The sequence below is a fragment of the Bacillus rossius genome, chromosome 1, assembly GCF_032445375.1.
Source record: "Bacillus rossius redtenbacheri isolate Brsri chromosome 1, Brsri_v3, whole genome shotgun sequence".
In the NCBI taxonomy this organism is placed as follows: Eukaryota; Metazoa; Arthropoda; class Insecta; order Phasmatodea; family Bacillidae; genus Bacillus; species Bacillus rossius.
The window spans coordinates 155,060,910-155,083,682 of NC_086330.1; the positions used below are offsets into that span (position 1 = coordinate 155,060,910).

The window sequence follows — 22,773 nt, forward strand, 5'->3', positions numbered from 1 at the left end:
TGATGGGTCGATTCCGATTCCGGAATCGGTCGGTTCCACCCATTCTACTATAATCGCGGGATTCAGAATACAATGGTTTTGGAATCGACCATGACCGATTCCTGCATTGTTTTTGTAAGTTTGCAAAATACATCTCCTACGCAATGTAAGAAAATATTAAAATGTATGCAATTGTAATTTTTAAACTACATAATAAAATCTTTTTTACGGAACTGAGATTTACAAATTTTGGTGATTAACGTATTTATTTACTTGCATCGCCATTTTCCCTACAGTACAAATGCAGTATCTACTTTCCCGCTTTAAGCGAAAGCATTTTTCAGAAATTACGTTGCAGCATCATTACATTTAATAGTAAACCTTCAAAAATAATTAGACAAAACCATCAATGTTTAAAGAAAATAATGTAAATTTTATTTACTAAACATTAACTATTTGATCATGGCATCTACGTTTGCCATTGTAAACAACCAAATTTTTTGTTTGTGCTATCTGCCATGGTAAAACAATAGGGCCATGAACCAAATCTTTGATGACGTGAACGTGAAAATTAAGATGTTTCATATCTCTGCACTTTAAACTTTAAAGAATTATAAATAAAATAATTTTTAAAGAGATTTTACCAAAATTCACAGTGGATTACTGTGACCATATTAAAATAAGTTTAAAAGCAACATAACCAAATTGCTGTAAATCGGCGTTCTTGTGCGTGTTTAGCGATGCTCGTTTTACATTAGAAATATTTTGGAAAGGCAGTTGGCAAATCTGAATTTCCAAACATTGCTGCTGAAACGTTCGTAAATTTTTATTACTAAACATAAACAATCGTTTGAACGTAGTTGTGTTAGTTTAACAAAATTTTTTCCGATAAATTTCTGAAATGAATGAAATGTTAACACGTGAATATTTGAAGAGTTGAAATAATTTGTGTAAGAAAATCTCACCACAAAATGTGGAAATTTTGAGATGCTTAAACATGCACAGACCTTTCTTACTCAAGAAAAGAAAATTTATTTTCTCTTTACTGTTGTGAAGAACTGCAAGACTGGATGGATTTATTCTTTTCACCAAGTGAGATAATTAAGTTCTAGTTAATATATTAAAAAGTAAGCATCTCTGACATTTTATTTTAGTGTTGTGTATATTTGTTTCCATCATAATGAGATAATAAAGTTTTATTTTTACATTTCCCTCGTTTCATTTTTTTCGCCCTGGCCGATTGCCGATTATTAAGATTGGCCGATTTTGGTCATTTTGTCATTTGCATGATCTGCTTCATGCATGCCGATCCTTTTTGCCGATTACCGCTTTCTGAAGACAAAAAAATCTCTTTACGTAACACAAAAGCGCCGACATATTTTTTGCTTCAGAACTGTTGCTTGACGTTTTTAAGTTACATTTACGTTACTTACGTGTTTTAATCTTTTCTGCAGAAAAAAATTTAAGTAAAGTTATTCTTAAAAAATAAACATATTCATGAAAAGTAGGTTTGTATAAAAAGAGTAAACAAAAGCACACCAAACCATTTAATAAGTCATGCAACAAAAACATTTTGTTCAACTTAAAATAGAAAAAAGAAAACTTGTGATGGGTCGAATCCCATTTTCCCCGAATCCGAATCTCGAATTCAAATCCCAAACAGTACCTCGAAAACCACCCCTCGAATCCGAATCCAGATATCAAGGGATAATTATAAAATAATTTATAAGTTAAGAGAAAAAATTAAACATTATGCAGAATTATTTAACCCTTTAAATTTTTATTTAAAAAAACAAGGATTTTGACACGGTCTGGATCAAGACGTTTCCGTTTTTGGTCACATATGTTTCCTGCAGTGTTGAACAAACGTTCAGAGAACACTGTCGCAGGTGGTGAACACAATTTTTTTTTGGACAGTTTAGGTAGTCTGGGTGAACATGCAGACTGAGTTTTCCAGTATTCGAGGATGTTTATTTCTGGGTTAATTGTAGGATCACATAAGAATCTGGTCACTTCATCAATTGCTGTAGAATCCGCCTTGGTGGATTTAAGGCATTCAGGCATTATCTGTGAGTACAGTGATTCATGTATCCACGGAAATCGGAAAACGAAATTCAACATCCGACGGAACAATATTTTGTAGTTACCAACTTGACATTTGTTTAAAGTCCAAAATGAAGATAAACACTTTCCTGAAATATTTAATGGAAACTGAAAGGTGCCATCTTGGCTTCAATGGTTTTAGGCCATAAGAAATATTGTTGTGCATCTTTTAAAATTAAGCCTCACTAAAGCATAGTGATAAATATGCCCGAAGTTAAAAGTGACGGGGTGTTTTCTCTAGTTTACCCATTAAAATTCTTTATATTAATATAAGTTATTTTTTGTGTTGCTCAAATTGATTGGCTAACAAATTCATTGGTTGGCCATTGTGGAATTCTCAATTAATACATATTTTTACATTGGTAGTCTACACAAACCAAACTTGGTCCTAAAAAAATTCATAAATAGAATGTGTGTCAGAATATTTAAAATTGAATCGCGTTTAAAATAATAATTGTATAATGTATTGATTTTTGTCATTCATTATTTCATTGTTATTACTACATGTGTGACCGTAACTTGTGATGAAAGTCGGCATTATTGTTGTATTACTAAGTAACAGATTTCTCGGTAAAGTTATTAAAAAAAAACAAGATTCATATTACTAGTCTAGATCCTAAATTGGCTTTATTTTATTTTTTAGCATATTCTGAGAATATATCTGTGATTTATGCCTTATTTAATGCCAATGTAGCGACAATGCATCCATGTTCATGAATATAAAGTAAGTTTCCCAATCAGTACATGCTTCATAATTTTTCTATATAATAACGAATTAAAAGTACAATACAGTAGAACCTCGTTAATCCGTGACGTGCTAATTCGGGAATCGGATAATCCGGGACGATTTAAAAGAGCAGAAAAAAAAGAGAAGTAAAAATTGTCAGCCCTTAAAATTAACGTCACGCGGGCGGCAGCCGGCAAACACTACAAGCCGGCAAACACTGCAAGCCATCGCGTGGGCCGCCTAACTCTGCCACAACAGACCCTTTGTGTCGCCCCCCTTTCAGCTGTCACATTTGTCACTCTTTAAACTTGAGGGGGATGTCCTTACTTCTGCTGACACGTGTCTGGCTGGCATTCGGCTGTAAGATGGTAAGATGGTAAGTAGGGGGGGGGGGGGGGGGGCGAGGTCAGCACGATCTTATCTTTCTCTCTTCGGCTGTTGTAAATGACCGTGAACTAATGGCTAGGCAGTGCTGTATTTTTTTAAGCCGAGACACTAATTCGAAGACAGCCGGCCCTTACCGTAAACGGATTATCCGTTTTTTTTTTTGTTTACAGGATTTCAATTGTCCGGGCATCGGCGGGTCCCAATTAACACGAATAAAAGGGAGTTTACTATTTTTTATCCATTTGCTGCCAAGGCGCAGTAAGCCTCGGGAGATGTTACGTCACATGACCTTGGCCTTAACCCAGCTGCACGCCGGTGTCTGAGAAGCTTGACAAGACCTTCTGGGCTTTTAATCGCTAGTCCGTGAAATTCGGTAATCCGTGATTATCTCTGTCCCGACCATCACATATTAACGAGGTTCTACTGTACCTCAATAGGATGTGTTCCAAGGAAAACGTGAACAGGCCAAGTAAATTGTAAGCATTTAAGTTTTTAAATATTTTTCCTCGAATCCCGAATCTTTTCCCTCGAATTTCGAATCTTTCAAATACTAGAGATTCGGTGGGATTCGAGGATTCGACCGGCCCATCCCTAAAGAAAACGCATTTCGGTGTTGTGTTGTCCATACTACTTGTTTATTTTCATTGTTGTGTTTATATTTTTGCTACATTGTCTAGGTTTGTTTTCTGAACTATCGTCGTAGTACACACTTACCACGAAAAAATGTGGGTTATTAAATTTAGTCAACTCCACAAGAGAAAGAGCGTGCACGTTCCACGCGTACGGCGAGCTATCGATATTGATATTCGACGACGTGCGCTCGCTCTACATTGGAATCAACATAATTAAACATGAATAATGCCAACCGGCAACATTTTTATATGCGATACGTAGCGGCGACGAAGACGAACAGATAAAGGTTAAAACGTTTGAAAACATCTTTAAAAGAAAATTTACACATCAGACAACTTCGTATTTCTGTAAATTTAATAGGTAAACAGTAAAATCCAAATGAATAATAGATTCCAACTATAAAATTAATAGTTTTATATGGGAAAACTACATACACAAAGCAATTAGAATCTAACAGCGGGACCAAAACATATTGCACTTTATTTTTTTCCTCCAAATTTGGACGTCTTAAAATAACTAGGGTTCTGCGAATATTCGAAATTTCCGAATTCGAGTTCAAATTTTTTGATATTCGATTTGTCAATTCGAATCGAATTCATTTTACAATAATTCGACTTGCAAAATCTGGCCCAGATACACTAATATAAGACATCCCCCTCCCCCATTTTTAAAAGAAATGTAAATGGACGATTAGATCTTCCACTTACAAAAAATTATACAGCGAAACCCCTTATTTACGTTACCGTTATTTACGTTTTCACGTTATTTGAAGCATTTTATTTCTGTCCCGTTTTAACCTCATTTGATGTAATGCAATAAATTCCAGTTGTTTACAACGCGCCTAATGCTTTACGCAGTTTACGCCGTTCGTTCTGATAAAACTGCTTACTAAATTAATTATTCCTATTACAAAGTAATCTGATGTGTAAATTGTGTTTTAAAGACGCTTTTAAAAGTTATAAACTTCATCTTTAACGTCTCGGGAGTCGCTTTATAACACAGCGCCAGTTTGGTTTTGTTGATTCCTGTATTCCTGTATAGAGCGTGCGCACGTAGTCGAAAATTGATATTGATAGCTCGCAGACTGCATGCAAACGCGCGCTCTGTCAGGAACCGAGTTAACCCGCACGATCGTTATGCGTATAGTTACAAATCACGTTCTTGTTACGGGTTTCTTTTCTTTTACGTTGAATAAAATGGTTTTATTGCATCACTCATTAATTTAAATTATTTGGCGTGCTTTCTCAAAGTCTACTTTTTAAATAAACGTACTTTCCTTGAATAGGTTTTGTTTTTATGGATTACTTTACATATTTTTTTGCATAATAGTATTCTCCGTTCACTCTTACCTGAGTTTTGGATTAAACAAAGCCTCTTGTAAACAAACTTTTTATTGGCTGCCGGCCACCGCGCACATTATTCGTGCGCAAGAAATAGTCCCTTGGTTATGTACCATTTGTAAGTACCGTATTTACTCGCGTAAAGGCCCCCCTTTTTTTTCCAAATTTTCGACTCCAAAAAAGGGGAGGGGGCCTATACGCGAATTTGGAGGAAAAAATAGATTTTTCTTTTTTTCAGATATGAAAAACTAACATTTAACAAAAGCAAAATTAAATACCGCCACAACTTATTTAAACGCCAAATAAATTTTGATTAAATGAAACAGCGGAACGACTGGCAAGTCGTGCATCTTTGTTATAATGAGGGAGGTTGGGGTAGGCAGCGCGGCACGGCAACAGGAGTGAGAGAGAGGCAGCTAGTCCGGAAGGAGGAGAGGCAGAGGCGTGGCTTAACCTCCCTCCTGCCAGCTAGCCACCTACGCTGAACAAAGTGCTACGGTGCTTCCTGTTATATTACTTCTTCGTTATTTTATTAGCACAGACTGTACTGAAGTGTGTGTGTTGCAACTAGTGCTTGGCACGCACAATGAATTCAGCCTATCACTTGCTGACGCGGCGCAGTGATACGACGGTGTTTGTTTATTTCAAAACTCAGCTAAGAGTGAACCCACGGTTTCACCCCTAATTATAAACTTGATTTTAGAATAAAATGTGCTATGCTTAAGCGATAAAAACGGTAAATTTGTTATTTTTCTTTTGTACCACTTCCTTATACTGTGATATTTTTATTAATATTTTTATCCTTGAAAGTCAAACATGCTAAATAAGGTGGCAAGTGAGAGAGTTTTCTCTATAGCAGGCAACATAGTTACCAGCCGCAGATAATTGTTGTTGCCGCACCATGTCGTTGAACTCACCTTTCTCCATGACAATTTGAAATGATTTGTGAAGTGATTTATGTTAGTGCTACAGACATATAATTTTTAATTTTTTTTTTTTTTAATTTTTGATAATCTGGTTGTGCTTCTTCAATATAGTCTCACTTTAATTTTAGTTACTTGATTTAAACTGTGAATTATGTGACAAGTTTTTCAAAGGTGGAATGTTAACATTTTTTAATGATATATGTTATTTTAATAAATATTCTCAAATTCGATTTGAAAAAAATTCGAAACTCATGAATTTTTTTGAAATTTGATTCGAATTATATTCAAACTGAAAAATCACAATTCGCAGATGTCTAAAAATAACTGTGCAACGATTATGTGATAAAACACGGGTATGTACGTATATGGACGACTCGATTGAAAACAATCCATTACTAATTGATTGTGTAACAAACTGCGATAGTTGACCTCGACTGTCTGGCGTGTTTACAACAGTTTTTTCATCACGTTTTTCGTTTAGTCATTTTGTTTATGATTTGAAAGTCACAGTTAAAAATTGGAGTTTATATTTTCCAGTTAAATATTGCATTTTGATTGTAAATGTCAAAGAAAAGCAGCTTTGTTTGGAAACATTTTACCGTTGTAGGTCATGAGGGGATAGCAAGATGCAACCTTTGCAAAGCTGAAATTTCATGTGGTGGAAATTCGACACCTGGCTTCAAAACCACAAATTTGTCGAGAAATTTTATTTCATTTCATGACTATGAAATATATTGTGCATATATATACCGTGCATATATATTTTTTACCAACAGTGATCACTTTTGTATCTTTATGCAATACTTTAAAAGTAATTTGGAGCATATTTTACAACCAACTTAAAAAAGCACTAATTGGTCAAAAAAATCGGCATGATCGGTACCACATTTCTGGCATCGGCATGATCGGCAAATGTGGTGATCGGCTCAACCCTACTCCAAATATGTAAAAACGAGGTTATATTGTCATTTTAATTGGATCATTATTTAGTTGTGCTTGAAAATAAAATTCTTAACCTAACCGTACAAACTTCTTTCTTTACAATAAATTAATTGAGTTGATAATGTAAGGTATATAAAGTTGGTTAAGTTAGGTATAACATTATTTACAATTTACGTCATAAGACATCTTTGATTATTGGCAGTGTTTGAACACGTGTTTCGTCTAACTATATGCAAGTTTAAAAGGCCAAATTGTGCTAGAAATTCAAGGTAGCGTAAACTTGATGGTAATGAACATGCTTTTTAACATTATATAAGCTGTATATAATGTTAATTTCTGCACAGAAAATGAAACACAATGCAATTACATTTTTAAAATCATAAACAACCTTTTATTTTCTGAGTATATTACTCTGTTATCCATTGTCAGATAAACATTAAGGAATCGGAATCGGATTCGAAGAATCGACCCTTTAATTTAAGAATCGAAAATGGATTCGGAATCGGTATATTTTAGGAATCGGCCCAACACTAGTAAGAAGTAAAAGTTATTTAAAGTGTTTAAGAAAAGGTAAGAAGTTAAAGTTAAGTTCGTGGGAGTGTAGACTTGGCAACCAGCGGAGGGTCTGACACATTATTTGAGTATTCGGCCATAGCTGCTCAGTTCTTAAAATTGTTATTTACGTTGAACGTAGAGAGTACAAATTTTTTTTTATATTTAACTACTTATGCAACTGTATTTATCATTACTGTGTTGTGTTTGTGGGCTAGGTGGTGTTGAAACTGAGAGTTTCCTAAACCGTGGGTCACTTCGCCGTGAGCGGGGGCTGCTGGACCAACCATGAACTGCTGGGCGTGCTGCCACGGCACGCCGGCACCGTGGTACAGGGCCAGGGGCTGGGGCGCCGCCTCGGCCGCGGAGGAGCGGGACTTCATGCTGCGAGGCTTGGCCGCTGGCTTGGCCGGCTGTGGGGGCACCCTCGGTCCACTCCCGCTTTCCTCCTGCAGCAACAAACACAAGCGTGTTAATGTCTGACATCTGAGTAGCGCAGGCTCAACAAATCACGGGTGCCACGTCACCATGATGTCTATCTTTTCCTTGCTGGTGACTAACTTTTGCCAAGATACCACAACATAACTATACAGTTGTTTTGAAAACATCAGGCAATTTTTTTGTCACAAATATTATTGTACACAAATGATTGGGTTCAAGAAACTGGAATGGTATTTAAATTGCAATAAGTTAACTGTAGGTAATTAATTATACTAGTAGACCTGTGCGGAATTCCGCATTGCGCACCAAATTGTTTTGTGTGGCATTCCATTTTTTAGTTTGGTGTGATGACGAATCTATGAAGGTAAATCCAGGTAGTGGATCAAGCACATGTATTTATTGAATGAATCTGTCTGTCAGACAGAGTTGCATACGTAAGAAACAATGCAATTCAATCTTAGTTTCACATTAAATGGAAGTGGAAAGTTCCTCAATGTTAATGAACCTGCAATATGAACAAAGAATTTATTTGAATATTGAGTATTGTGACTAACTGATGCTATAAGTAAATGTAAGAGGTTATGTTTGTGATACAAAATATCAACAGTAATTTCAAAAGTACTTATAAGAAAAGTCTGACGTGCCAGAAGTTTTGGTTAAGTGGTTTTTTTGTGGAATTTTTTGGTTAAGTTGAAGGATGCTCTAAGATTTCTTTATCATAAGTTCTGTTTATTATGACGGAAGTGCAATTCAAAAAGAAATATGTAAACGCTGATGTTTCAAGTGGATATACGATTCAATATTTATCGAATCCGATTCGATATCTATCGAAAAATCGACGCATCCATTAAAGGACCTCTTCTTAGATGACTTTAAATATCAAATTTAAGAGAAGCGGTACATTTTTAAACCGTGGGTCTATTTTTCGTCATTAGCCGTCACAATAAGCTTTAAAATGAGAGGTACATCATGGAATTTGATAAAGGAATAACGAAGATCTCGTGGTCAGACAGAAAAACAGGCTAGAGAAATAATATACAAGATTGTACCAAGTTGATATATAGGTACAGTTTAATACGATAATGTTAAAATAAAATCTAAAAGTATAACTGCTCACTAAAGTATTTTTTTATAACTGGCTCCTAGAATTTTGTGTCCCTCCTAAACTACCTATACGAGATTTTGTAGAGGCCTGGACTAGCGGTCTATTTCATATGAGTGACAATTTTACAGGTGATATTCCCAACAGAATGTCACGCAGCTGAGACATTTGTGCTCAATAAAAGCTTACACACAAGTTTACAAAACGGTCTTAACAACTTTGCAGCTTTGTTCGACAACTTGACACGTAGTATAAGAAATACAAAAATCTTGAAAAATTTAAAGAGAATTTCTTGGAAATTTTTTTACGATTCAAGAACCTATAGTAGCAAAATAAATTTTTTTGGTCAGGTAAGTACAAGTTCACAATAAAGTAAATATATATGGGTAAGTGCAATCACAGTTGTAACAATAGATACTTATGCTACCACTGGCCTAGTAGGCTGGCCTACATGGTAATATTACTTCACTCCAATATTTTTATGTTTATTCTAAACTCACTATTCACATGCCAGTAAAGATGACCCAGCAAATTGTCTTATATCTCCACGTGGAGGGAAACAGAATAGACAATGTTCTTCCAAAGAAGAAGGAACTTTAAAGCAATCTATAATAACAATAATAATAATAATGTGATATGTAATTATCTCTTTTAAGATCAAGTTTAAAGATGGTCACTACAGCTATTGAAATTTAAGAAAGCAAAATCTTATGTTATATTTTATTTATTTAACTATTGTCTACACCTAAATTAGTTACAAAATAATTATCAGTATAACCTCATTTCTAAGAATTTCACTTAATTTACCTTTTACATAAAAATATGCCCTTCACATACCTACCAGAAGTGATGAAAAATAAAAACTGACACATACACTAACATACTTTCAGCAATTGGAATGCATGTGGAAAGACGGTCATAACAAGATGCAACTTCATCCAGGGTAGTCAATGATGCAGGCGACGAACAGCTGACCTCTGTTTCCTCGGAGTCGCTGGGGTTGCACGTGATGGCTCCCTTCAAGGGCAGCGTCGCTTGTCCCATCTTTGCCATGCGGGAGATGATGCTGGCCTTGTTGGTCTTGGGGCTGTTGGATAAGGCCTCCGAGATGGACGCTCCCCTGGCCTTGATGCTGCCGTCGTCCGCGCTGCCAACATTTTAGACGGTAGTTAGCACTAGTTTCCACTACAACTGGAGACTGCTTTTTTCTGTATTACGGTTTACATTTTTTATCAATTGTGTTTCTTTTTGCAACAGCCAGACCTCCAACTGGTGCAAAATAGTCCAACTGTTACATACGTGAACACAGTTGAAATAATTTTGCTCAGTTTTGAAAAAAATGTTTGAGTAAAAAGTTACTATTGATGCTTCTTGAATGAAATAGTCTCTCGAACAACATTTACTGATTTTTACTACTTTTTATTTTCATAACCAAAACAATTTTTATTTATATCATATAAGGAAACCTAACCGAGCACTATCTCTGATTGTATAAACATAATAAATATTTTATAAAATTGTATAAAAGTATTAAGGGTAAGAGCCTGGATAATACAGTTTCAAAAATTATGTAAACTCTATTCAACAAATATGACTAAAATGTAATTTAATACTTATAATAGTACAATTTTGAATGTAAAAATTAAAAAAAAAAATCAACAAGCACTTGCATCTTTTAAAAATTTATCATTATCAGTACTATAAAATTGTGATAAATCTAAAATCAACTTTTTCAATCCATTTACTTTATATATTTAAGTACAAACCAGTAAATGAAACAATTATATTTATTTTATTTCATGCATTAAAATGAGAGATTTTTGTGATTTGAGTTTGGTTTTATTGCTGCTTAAGTTCTCAATCTATTTTCATTTAAATTTTATTTGGCACATTAACTTGTATTACAATATTATATGAATGTTGTGTTGTGTTTTTCGGTGTTATTTTGGCTTGTTCGCTGTCCGCCATAAAATCTTGTCCCTAACCAAGGTTCTAATGAGCAAATTATAAAAGCTCTCTCTCTTTCTCTCTCTATACACACACACACACACACACACACACATATATATAAAGTTCAATATAAAAGTAACAAAACATAAATTTTACAATACACCATCTCACAACTCTATGCTACATGTTTGAATATCCAGTAAAAAACATTTTGCAGTTACATCATGAGCATTCGGTTTGATGACTGGTAGCCTGAATAGCAATCTCTAAACAGATATGTCTGCCACTGAAAGATGAACATGCACTTCTCTGTCAGGATCTGCAATGTGACAGATGAAAACTATTCTGCTCTCCAAGTCACTATCATCTCAATCACTGCCCACAACCTATAGCAAGTCTAATCCTAAGTAGCAGTGTGCATTTTAAAGGAGAATTACTCTCGCTTTCCAATGCACAAAATCTGCTATTAGCACTGTCCTTGTTTCAGTATGCTGTTGCCAGGTAAAGCCTACCCAAAGAGCACAAAAGTTTATTTATACACAACTTTATAAAGTAATGAAATATAAAAAAAGTAATTACATTTATTTGTTTATTTTTATTTTAAGAAAAATTTGAAATGAGAAATTTGCATACATTTTATTTTATTTCATCAAGACCATAATTTGAAAACATTCAATTCTTACTTCTACGAAAACAACTTGAAAGATGCCATCTTGGTTTCAACTGTTTATGTTATCAAATTTTTTATTCCTTAGAATGTTAAAATCTGGCTTCAGTGGGTGCCATTTGCTCTGTACTGCAGTCTAAGCATTAGATGAACTACAGAAATGGAGCAAGATGGCGCAGTGGTTAAACACCAGACAGAGGACCTAAGTACAACACCCAATCTGGCCATCCCGAGATTCCATTTCCCATAATTCCACAAATTCATTCCAAGAAAATGCTGGGACAAAGTACACAAGTTTTTCTGCTTTCCCTGTCCCATATCCCTGTCTCTCATAGGTAACTGAAACTGCTGGAAAGTGGAGATGCAATATGGAATAATTACATCGCAATGTTATCATTTCTATGAACTATCAACCCTACATAAGCAACAACACCAGTCTGGAAAAGAAAATGAATATACTTGTTCAATCAAATTTTAAATGATACATAATTGGTTAAGATCAGGCAAAGACTTGAAATATTTGATTGTATATCAAATCAATACACAGTTGTTTGTATCTCTTCAGTTAAAATAATGTTAGAAAAATCAGATACAGATCATTAACAGCACCACAAGAATATATGATTAAAATACAAACTAGTTTTTAAGAAATTAAGATACAGCCACATAGAATGAAAAAATACTACATTACTGAAATTACTGCTCTAACTAGATTATTGTTTAATGTTTTTTTTCAAGGTCTTTAAGATGCCTTTTCAATTCTCTACACATTCTCTGTTTCCTAGATATTTACTTGTTTACTGAAAGCCCGTGGGATGGTTCCTGAACATAGGCCAGGAAAATTCTGCTCCAATAATCCTGGTCTGAGTTATAAGTTACAGTTTATAAATTATAACCCCTCGTGTTGACAAGACGTAACTATGTAAGGGAGACTAATGTCAACCATGAAATGTGATCGGTGCCAGTTTGCTTTGGCTCATAAACTTCCCTTATGACTTTATCTTGCTACTACAACATGCCAACCCCCTTGTCATAATTACTTAAGTTTGTTATATTATGCCATACTTTAAATAGGACAACCGGAAGAAATATTAACCAATGCTCTTGCCAAACATGCTGTGTGTGCGCGTGTGTGTGTGTGTGTGTAAAAGTGTGTGACTGCTTTTTTTTTTTTAAATTAAAGTATAAAAAAATTCTGCTTACACACACACTTGGGCCCGGGATGAAGATTCCAAATGTGCAGTGTCAGACTTGGTCAAGTATTAAGATGGTATTGACCATGAGCCACCATGGTCGGTGAGACCTGGGTGGTCTGGCTCAGTAAATAGCAACCTGTACTGACTAAAAAAATATCCTCTATCACCTGCCTCATATTCCCCGTGGGATCACAGTTAGGCATTACTGCACGGGAGAAAGATTAAGCCGTATTTCTTCCTTCATACGTTTGAAGTATCGTTTTTTTCATCTCAGTTGTTTTTTGTCTTACCCTTATCCGTGTTTCTCTCTTGTTCAGCTTGACATAGGTTCTTCAGGACTTCCGCCGCAAAGGTGCTGGTTGCTTCCCAGGCTGACTCTGACAGAAGCATACCTTCCACCAGGTTTCCAGGCTGAACCCTCCCTTTGAGTGCAGTCTCGAGTGCGTTGTGGGGTGTGGTGTAGCACGGGCACACAAAAAACGCATGCTCCACATCTTCTGGGACTCCTGTGCAGGCAGAGCACTCCGGACAATCCTTATACTTGAATTTGTGAAGATAGACCTGGAAGCAACCATGACCCATGACCTGAGAGCATCTATGTGAGGTAGTAGTTTACCTTTCCATGTGGTCGGTCAACTCATGGCTCCACTTGCGGGATCATGCAGTGAGTCAATCTCCCCTTGGTAGAGGCATCCCACAGCAGCTGCCATCTATGCAGAAGGTTGGTCCTTTCATCCATTCTCAGTTGTTCTGCACTTAGTGTGGTGAATTCTTTTCACTGACACAGGTAATTTCGTTCCTCGGCAAGTACTCCTATAGGCAGCATACTGGTGATGACACATACACCATCCTCTGACACAGCGTGGAATGCGCTGGCCTCTCTAATGGTACTCTGTGAATAGATTGGTGCCATTTTCTACCATGCTTCCTGAGTCTAGAGTGTATCGGACCAGATGGCGATGACATACGTTAGGATTGATGTGACCACAAATGACAGCAGTGCCCTTCTCTTCTGCCTCGGGCCTCCGACGTTGGGCATGAGCCGAGACAGGACAAACCTGATGGCTTGCTCCGCTTGCTGCTTGCTTTTAAAAGTTTATAATCTAATCAAGAGATGCCAAGCATTACAAATTAAAATGCACGCACTCCTGATTCGTCGATTCGAGAGATTACTATTGAGTGCATCATCGGAGAAGTGAAGCCAACAGTAAGTTGAAACAACAAACATATCGTGACTTTCTACCTCGTCAATGACACAGGTCATCCCCAAGGTTTATTCTAAGGAACTACAGGGCAAAGTTGCATCACAAGCTTTGGCAACTCTTCTCATGGCTTCACATGCTTTCTATGTGGCATTGCTGCCATTGGTTTGGCGACCATCTAATGCCTCTTAGAATGAGCTAAGGTCGAAGGCGTTTGTCTAACCAGCTGACAATGTTAGTTTTCTTCTTGGGTACTGGCCCACCTCTCTGGTGGATACCTCCCAGAAGATCGCATAATGGTCACTGGTGGTGTAGATATCCGTTACCTCCCAGGAGTAATTAACCCTTCTAAGGCTGCTGCTCACGAAGGTGAGGTCCACAATAGAAGTCACCTCTAAGCAAGACTACATAGTGAGGACATAGCTTCCAGTAGAGCTTGTCGTCTCATGTTGGTCTTCCTGCTGCCCCAGTTGACTGCTCAAACATTAAAGTCCCCAGCGATTGCTACGGGAAAGTACTGCTTCACTTTCTTGATAAGTCAGTCCAGGAATCTTCTAAATTCATCTACGGTCAGGCTGGGTTGGACGTAACAGCTGTAGAAATGAATTACATCCAGCTTTGCTCTCATAAACCCATTCTCTGTACTGTTGAAAACACTCTGGAATAAGTACTTTCGACAGGACCAGATGCCGACCTTAGTGGTGGTATCCACCTCCCAGGGTTGCATGCTAAGATGTCTGTACAGCTCGAGATCATCATGAGGTCTAGCTTCGGTTCCCGCACTGACTGCGTAAGCAGGTCATATGCAGCCTTACTGTGGTCGAGGTTAAGTTGTAGTACTCTCATCGTCGTTTCTCTGCCTTCTGGTATGCCGGACATCTGTTGCTGCTGGCAATTTGTGCACATTTGGCCTCCCCACGCCAGTCAGTAACTTTGTGAACATCCTCTTCACATTTGATGCAGAGTTAAGAGCGGTCAACTGTACTCTTGCATCTGTTGGCAAGATGCCTGAAGTCCCAGCATTTGAAGCACTTCAGGAGCCTCTCCAATCTTCTGATTCGGCAGTTGACCCAGCCTATTTTTCCATGCTCTCCAATGATCTTCTTTGCAATTGCCATGGCAGTTTTACCAAGGCAGTCTGGGTTCCTCCACATGCTTTGCATAGGGACTTGACTGCATCCGTTGAGATTACGGAGTTATCTCCAGCTGCTTTCTGCAGTGCTTCGAGAATCTCCTCCTTCATTGTGATCTTATTGAGACCTTTTATCTCGAGGTCTTCCTCTGGTGTTTTGCTGATCACCACTGCCTCATTCCCAAGGAGTTTGACTATGGCATCATGAAGGGATAGAGCCTTGTCTGCATTCTCCTTAGTAAGGAGGATCAACAGATCCCCTGTGGTCATCTTCTGGATTTTATCCACATATTGCTGGGACTGACCAGCGACCTCGTCTTGTTTCACACGCTTAAGGATGTCGGGAGTATTTCTTCTTATCCTTAGGGCAGATAATGAGTGCATTTGGTCTTGCAACTCGTAATTGCTGCTTTGGTGGCTGATGTTAGGGCTCCTTCTTTTTCCCCTTCACCCACTACCAGCCTGTCTCCTCTGCCTTTCTCTGATCTCAGGTTTTGACGTTTGTTTCCACCTCGTCAAACTCCTGTACTACGTCACTTGGACATTTTGCCCTCTTCTGCTTCTTTCCTCTCTCAGCTGGGGGAGGGCTATACTCATTTGTCTTTATCAAACCAGTCGGTTTCACTTGGTCTTCCTCCTCCCCATCTTCTGTCGCATCTGTGTACGGGATCACGAACACTGGTTGTGTTGCCAGCATCCCCATTACAGACATCTGTGAGTCTAGGGTGGCCTCTGTTGCTCCTCCCACGATGGGGCTCTTCGTGACTTGCTGGCTCTCCAGCCATCGCATCCATCGGAACATCATGCTGACTGCCCGCATCATGATCCTTATCTGTTCATTAATGTACCTTCTGGATTTACCGTTGAGCAGGTCCACTAGATTGGCAATTCACTTCTCTTACTTGTCCCACAACTCCTATGTTTGCTCAGGGCTCATTTGACCCTTTATGCCTTGTGGGACACTTAGTCTGCTCTCCTGTTCATTTTTTTTTTGTTTTAACTTTATCCATCTTGTTCTCACAAGTATGCCGGATACTAAAAGACCAACTCCCTTATTCAGCTTTCCTGCAGTAAGGCTACTTCAGTACGCATGGGGTGAGACTAGTTGCCACAGGGGAATCGCTTATGGCACCATGACCCTGGTACCATCCAGCCCTCGGCATGATGTCTCACCTCCTTGGCTTGGGGTATTTGGTCCGCGGGAGCTATTTTATTTCATTCCTACCCTCTGTCGAACGAAGCAGACAATGAGCACTCCCCTATCTGCCACCTGGGACTGTGTGTGTATGACTGTGTGATACTGTGAGAGTGTAATTGTGTGACTTGCGATTAATTAATTTTTTCACAGATGTGTTAAAAAATTTTTTTACTAAGATACTTCTCCCTTTCTCCTTAAGGTTCAAAGAGATGAGCTGTTAGGCCATTAAAAGTGATAAATTATGGACAGAACATGACTCATGTGATCCAGATATCTACCTGGAGTCGAAAGCACTTTCTCCACTGTCGTGTGAGGACGGTAACCTGGAGTGAACATTTTCCCTGGAACCTAAACTTATTTTCACACGAGTGACCTCCACTTCTAATGCCAGCCTAGAATGAACATCCACTTGCTCTTTCCACATACCCTGGAAGAAAAAAAAATTATTAGAAAACATTTAATGGAAATATATACGTATATGTGTGTATATGGCATGAGTATCAGTATTTTCACATTACTACTTTATTCAATATAAGAAACTTTTTATACCTTTAAATCCCTTTAGTGGCTTCACAGAAATATTTATGTTGAAAACATTGTTTTAAGTATCGAATGCTGTTTTTTTATTGTATTGGCTAAACTCAATTATAAAAAGAGTTTGGAAATCACACCAGCAGTTTATTTTCTTTAAAAATGATAACTTGGGTTATAATCATACAACAGTCCTTACAATGATGGCCCATTTTAAGCGGGTACATAAACTAAATAATCATTAAACTAAGTAATATTAGCTTTGAATATATATACTGTATAGAAGTCGCGAGTGGATAGGATTTACTCTACGTTTTTCAGAAGCGTATGATGAGCAGCTTGGGAACTTCACCACTGCAGTGCGCTGCAGTAACGCCCTGTATCGTCTTAGTTGTTATTTACACGTTAGAGCGCAGCACTGTCGCCCGCTGTCATTCCCCGCACCCCCCACCCATCATTTACTTCAGCTCGAGGTCGTTCAACGGGAGGGGGAAGGGGTGTTTGAAGAGTTCGACACTTGTCCGCTAGGGACCACCACAAGTCGATGCCCTAGAGATGGTGGCGATTGCGGCGGTGAATTAACCAACTACCTCAAAAACCTTATTAGAAATTTTAACCTGGGCTGGCGACTTCTATACAGTATATATATTCAAAGATATTAGTAAATGTTGGAGTTTGCTGTGTAAACCCAAGGTTAGTAGAGAGAGGTTGTCTCGATCCCGTAAGAACAATGTAGACAGCCCGACACTCCGCTCTAACGTCATCTGCAGCCCCGCCATTCCCAGCCGTAATACTACACCTGCTGACTGACGGCTTTCTCTTATCAACTCGGCTCATTTCACATGTCTGCTACGCAATACTTATAGTATTTCATTTATGCTTTGTTGATTACTGTTAATTATAATCGTTTTGATATGCTTTTCAAATGACAAAATGCTGTGACTGAAAACAAGGATGAATTATTAATTTCAACATATTTTTTCAGTGACAGTAAAAATTTTCAAAATATCAATGATGAATCCATGAATTTTTAAAAATTAATATAATTAACATGTAACTAGTAAACAAAACGGTTTATTTTTATTTATTTCTCAGCAAGATTATAATATTTAAAATGATTGCATATCATTTTCTTAATGTTTAATAAAAGAAGCCATAGCTCATTAAAACGTTTTGGGAATGTTTGCAATATAAATAAACTGAAGTTAGATTTAAAAATTAATTTCTAACATAAATAGAGCAGTTTTTCGTGTAATTGTTTCATCCTCTTTTGAATCATACTCAAGCATTTTCTTCACTTTTACTTCGTCAAAGAACAACAATGCGTTCGAAGTCTAGCAACGAAGAATGTGCTACATTCAAAAGTTCAAACATGTTTTACTAGGATACCTTTTCTCATGTCAAATGAAGATGCCCATCGTTGAAGAGTTGAAAGTCCAGGCAATGGGAAGTTAAGTTTCTGTTTTAAAAATAAATAACATAGCTTACTGAAATAACGCAAAGTGAAAGCGAGGGATATTTCCTCATTGGTCCAGTTTACTCTTTTTTTCAACGAAAGTAATAAGTCAATTTGATTTTTTGAAGAAAAAAAAACACTTGAAAGAATATTCCGCATGCGGAACTCTAACGAAGAACTGTTTTTTTGTTTGTTTTTAATATTTACGTTTTATTTTTTCAGTTTTTTCATGACTTCCAAATTTAAAACTGACTTTCTTTCAGCAAGAAACAAATTTTCTTTAAGAATTTGACTTTTCCTTCTTAAGCATTTCAACCGAGTCATTGTTAGAACAAGACTTGGAATGGTTTAATTGACTACAAGAACATGTTTCTTCCTCACTTACATTTTCATTTGAACCTACAATTAATTTACATAACATTTTTTTTCCCTGCATTTAACTCGGTCTTTTCGGCACACACGACTTTCCAATGTTTCTACAGGTGTTGTAATTCCAAGTTTTAATGAAGGTACAGCATTTGGTTTAAAGATGTCTTTTAGTGCATGTATTTAACAACTCAGCTTTCAAGTCAGGCTCGTAATCATCATCTATAAAGTGCTCTGAACATATGTAAGTTGTTTTTGGATTCCACTCACCATCACGTCGGCATTTCTGAACCCACTCTTTCAACAGATGATCATTGCGTGGGAATCAATGATATTTTATATGATTTGTTTCAGGTAAAGATTTTGTTTTTACCAAACTATTTGTACACACAGCCACTGTACACAGCGTACCTGGAATTTTAATGTTTAAATACAACTTTTTAACAGCGTTTAGCCTAACAAAACAAATTCACTTTAAATTCGTGTTCTTAACATTTTGCCTGCTAGTTATAATTAACGAAGCACCTGTGCACTTATGATATAAGCAACACTAACATTTTATAACACACGCACTCTCAATTAAACTCCTCACAACAATAACTCTCCCTGCATTACGCTGTAGTTTGACACGTTATTATGAGCAGATGTGCTTGTAAACTAAGTAACTGATAGGAGCGGACGGGCTGGCAAGCCGAGCCGGGGCTGCAAGTGACGCAATGCGCAGAACGATTCGCAAGCGATCGAGGCAACCTCTCTCTACTAACCTTGGTGTAAACCGATTGACACGTGATTAAAACAAATTATATACTATTTATGTACTGATATTAACTTACATATATAATATACCCAATTATTTTCTTAACAGCATGTAAGCTTACTATTCATACTTCTATAAAGTGCCTTTGTACTTCAACATTCAGTAATAAGTTTACATCAACTTGTAGTCTAAGTGATAAAAATGATGCTTTTCACCATACAAAACTCATGCTGCTCATTGGTTAAGGAGACATTTATAGACAACACGAGGAAATAGGCTTTGCTGACAATAACAACCCAGACAGACATACCATTAAATTTGGAGGCAACACTATCAAGCGCTTGGCTCCTTTACAAAGTCCTTCGAGACATTCTTCCCATACATCTTTCTTGACCTTCACACGCATACCTTTGCCACTCGCCACACTACTGTCAATTTCCTGCAACCAAACAAATACACAACTGTTAAAACTGAAATCGGAAATTCCAACACCACAGTGTGGTGCCTACCTGCATACGGAACTACATGTAGTGCCTACTGCGTCTTTGCATGTGGTACCTGCCTGCTTGCAGTGGCTGCTTTGTCGTTTGTGTAATTGTTTTTGTACTGCACCCACACCCTTTCTATACCATAGTTACATAAGAGAAAAGTAATCGCTTTTGACAACAGTTACATGGTTTATACTGACCATATATATATATATATATATATATATATATATATATAATAGTGTTAGGTGTGTAATAACAAAATACAGTAAAACTTGTTTAAGATGTTTCCCCATAATACGTTTTCCCGCTTATTAAGTTCAAAAAATTATTCCCTTGATCACTTCCATATATCCCCTAGTTAATATTTCCCATTCATAACGTTTGCATTAATAGATGCTTCCCGCACATAAAGTTCACCATTTGTAGGAAAAACATTATATAATTTTTATCTTTAAACTTTTAAACTATATTTATTTTTAATTTTCAAAAATAAACTTATTTTCGAATGACAACTAAATAATTTTAACTTGCACTAGACCATCGAAACCTTTGCAGATGCCGCACGCAGTTACAAGTGTATTTTTCGACCGATCATCTGCTTGCATTGAGACACTGTTCCATCTGCACGCCATTTCCCTCATTCAAGGCAGAACATCTGACGAATGAGAAACGTGCACGACCATCGAAACCTGTGCCACACGCCGCACGCTGTTACAAGTTTTATATTCCACCAATCATCTGCTTGCAATTGAATAGACTGTGAGGCTATTCCATTTACATGCCTTTTTTCCTATTCGTGTTATAACACGTGACGAACACGCAGCAAACCATATTTTCTACCAGCCATTATTCTTTTTTAGTTTTGCGATATTTTTAGGTGTGATTTTAAGGTTATCAAGCATAATAAATATTTAGTGTTGTGGCAAATAGTGCATAATGGAATCTACAAGTAGTGGAGGAACCATTAAATGCAAGGCATTGTCGTTTGAAGTAATATCAGAAGTTGATGCGAATCCTTTGATACCAAGAGTAAGTATGGCAAAAAAACTCGGGATGCCGCCGTATACTTTGAACGGAATCATGATGAAGCGAGACCAACTTTTGGCTACTAATGTTTCATCAAAGTGTAAAAAAATGAAAATTGGTAAATACGAAGAAGTATAAATTTTACTCTTGGCGTGGTTTAAAGAACAGAGGGCACTTGGAATTCCAACGAACGGCCCCATTTTAAGAGAGAAAGCTGTACAAATCGCACATAACCTAGGTGTTGAATTTCAAGCTTCGAATGGCTGGCTCGACAGATTTAAGAACAGAGTAGGAATTGTCTATAGAACTGTAAGTGGAGAATCTGAGAGTGTGTGTGATGACACTGTCCAGAGTTGAATAAACACAAAGTTGCCTGCAATTATAAGGGACTTTGAACCAAAAAACGTATTCAACATCGATGAATGTGGTCTGTTTTTCAACATGCTTCCGGACAAAACCTTTGTTTTAAAAGGTGAAACATGCAATGGAGGCAACAAAGTAAGGAACAAGTGACAGTGTTATTGGGTGCCAACATGGATAGCACTGAAAAGTTACCATTGCTGGTAATTGGGAAACCAAAAAAACCATGGTGTTATAAAAGACATTACAGTGCAAGTATGCAAACAACAAGTCTGCGTGGATGACAGACAGCATTTTTGAAGATTATGTGAGAGCATTGGATGCAAAGATGGGTTGCAAAAACCGAAAGATTTTGCTTTTCATGGATCACTGCCCTGCTCATCCCAAGGAAATATCCAACCTTAGAAATATCCAGATTGAATTTTTTGCACCAAATTCAACATCCAGGCTACAAACCATGGACCAGGGAATTATAAAAAAACTGAAACAGCATTTTCGTAAGCGCCTTGTGTTACGACTTATAAGAAGAATGAAAAGTACCAAAACTAGTGGTTATAAAATCAACATCCTGGACACCGTGCATTTCCTTGCTGCTTCATGGGAAATGATTGACTCAACCATCATTAGCAATCACTTCAGAAAAGCAGGCTTTGGTGCTCAACAAGTTAACGATATTTTCCCTGAAGAAGCATTTGAGGACAGTGAACCAATTGCATGTGCTTCTACATGCAGTGCAAATTGGAAAACTCTTCAAGAGCACCTAATTTTTTCATGCCAACTTACTATGAAGCGCTTGACCACCTGGACAAGCTGAGATTATTTGTTCATGGAACACCAAATGTTCTAGATAGTGTGAGGAAGAGTTTATGGGAACTGGACAATTTTGTGATGCATCAGAACGAAAATGTGTTGAAACAAAGAACTCTAATGCAGTTTTTTTTTTCAAAACAGTAAATGTTAATATTTTTTTTTGGTGTTTTGATAATTGTTTTTTATTGTGCTTATTAAAAAATTCATTTTAAATAATTCAATTTACTGATATAATTATATAGTTTTTCCAGCGTGCCGACGATAATTGGTAAGTAATTTTGAGTTAAACAGTATGTAATATTTTATTAAAATTGATTTTTATGAATCAACTGTATTTCCCTTTTAAGAAGTTTTCCCTGTTAAGAAGATTTTAGCATCCAGTCCCTTGAAAAACATCTTAACAGGGTTTTACTGTAAGTTGTTTATCATCAATAGTAATTTGGGTGCCAACACAGTAAACCCACACACACACTAAATTACAGATGCTTGCAGAATATAC

General features: G+C 37.0%; 1 protein-coding gene across 2 annotated transcripts in view; it reads right to left on the minus strand.

Moving 5' to 3' along the window:
* LOC134546318 (FK506-binding protein 15-like) overlaps positions 1-22,773 on the minus strand; it is a 123,382-nt gene that overhangs the window by 72,467 nt on the left and 28,142 nt on the right. For both annotated transcript variants that reach the window (XM_063389058.1, XM_063389057.1), the window contains exons 6-9: positions 19,898-20,026; positions 16,756-16,904; positions 10,108-10,279; positions 7,877-8,038 (exon numbers count right to left, since the gene is read on the minus strand). In XM_063389058.1, the coding sequence (XP_063245128.1) occupies positions 7,877-8,038; positions 10,108-10,279; positions 16,756-16,904; positions 19,898-20,026 (612 nt within the window). The remainder of the gene's footprint in view (positions 1-7,876; positions 8,039-10,107; positions 10,280-16,755; positions 16,905-19,897; positions 20,027-22,773) is intronic.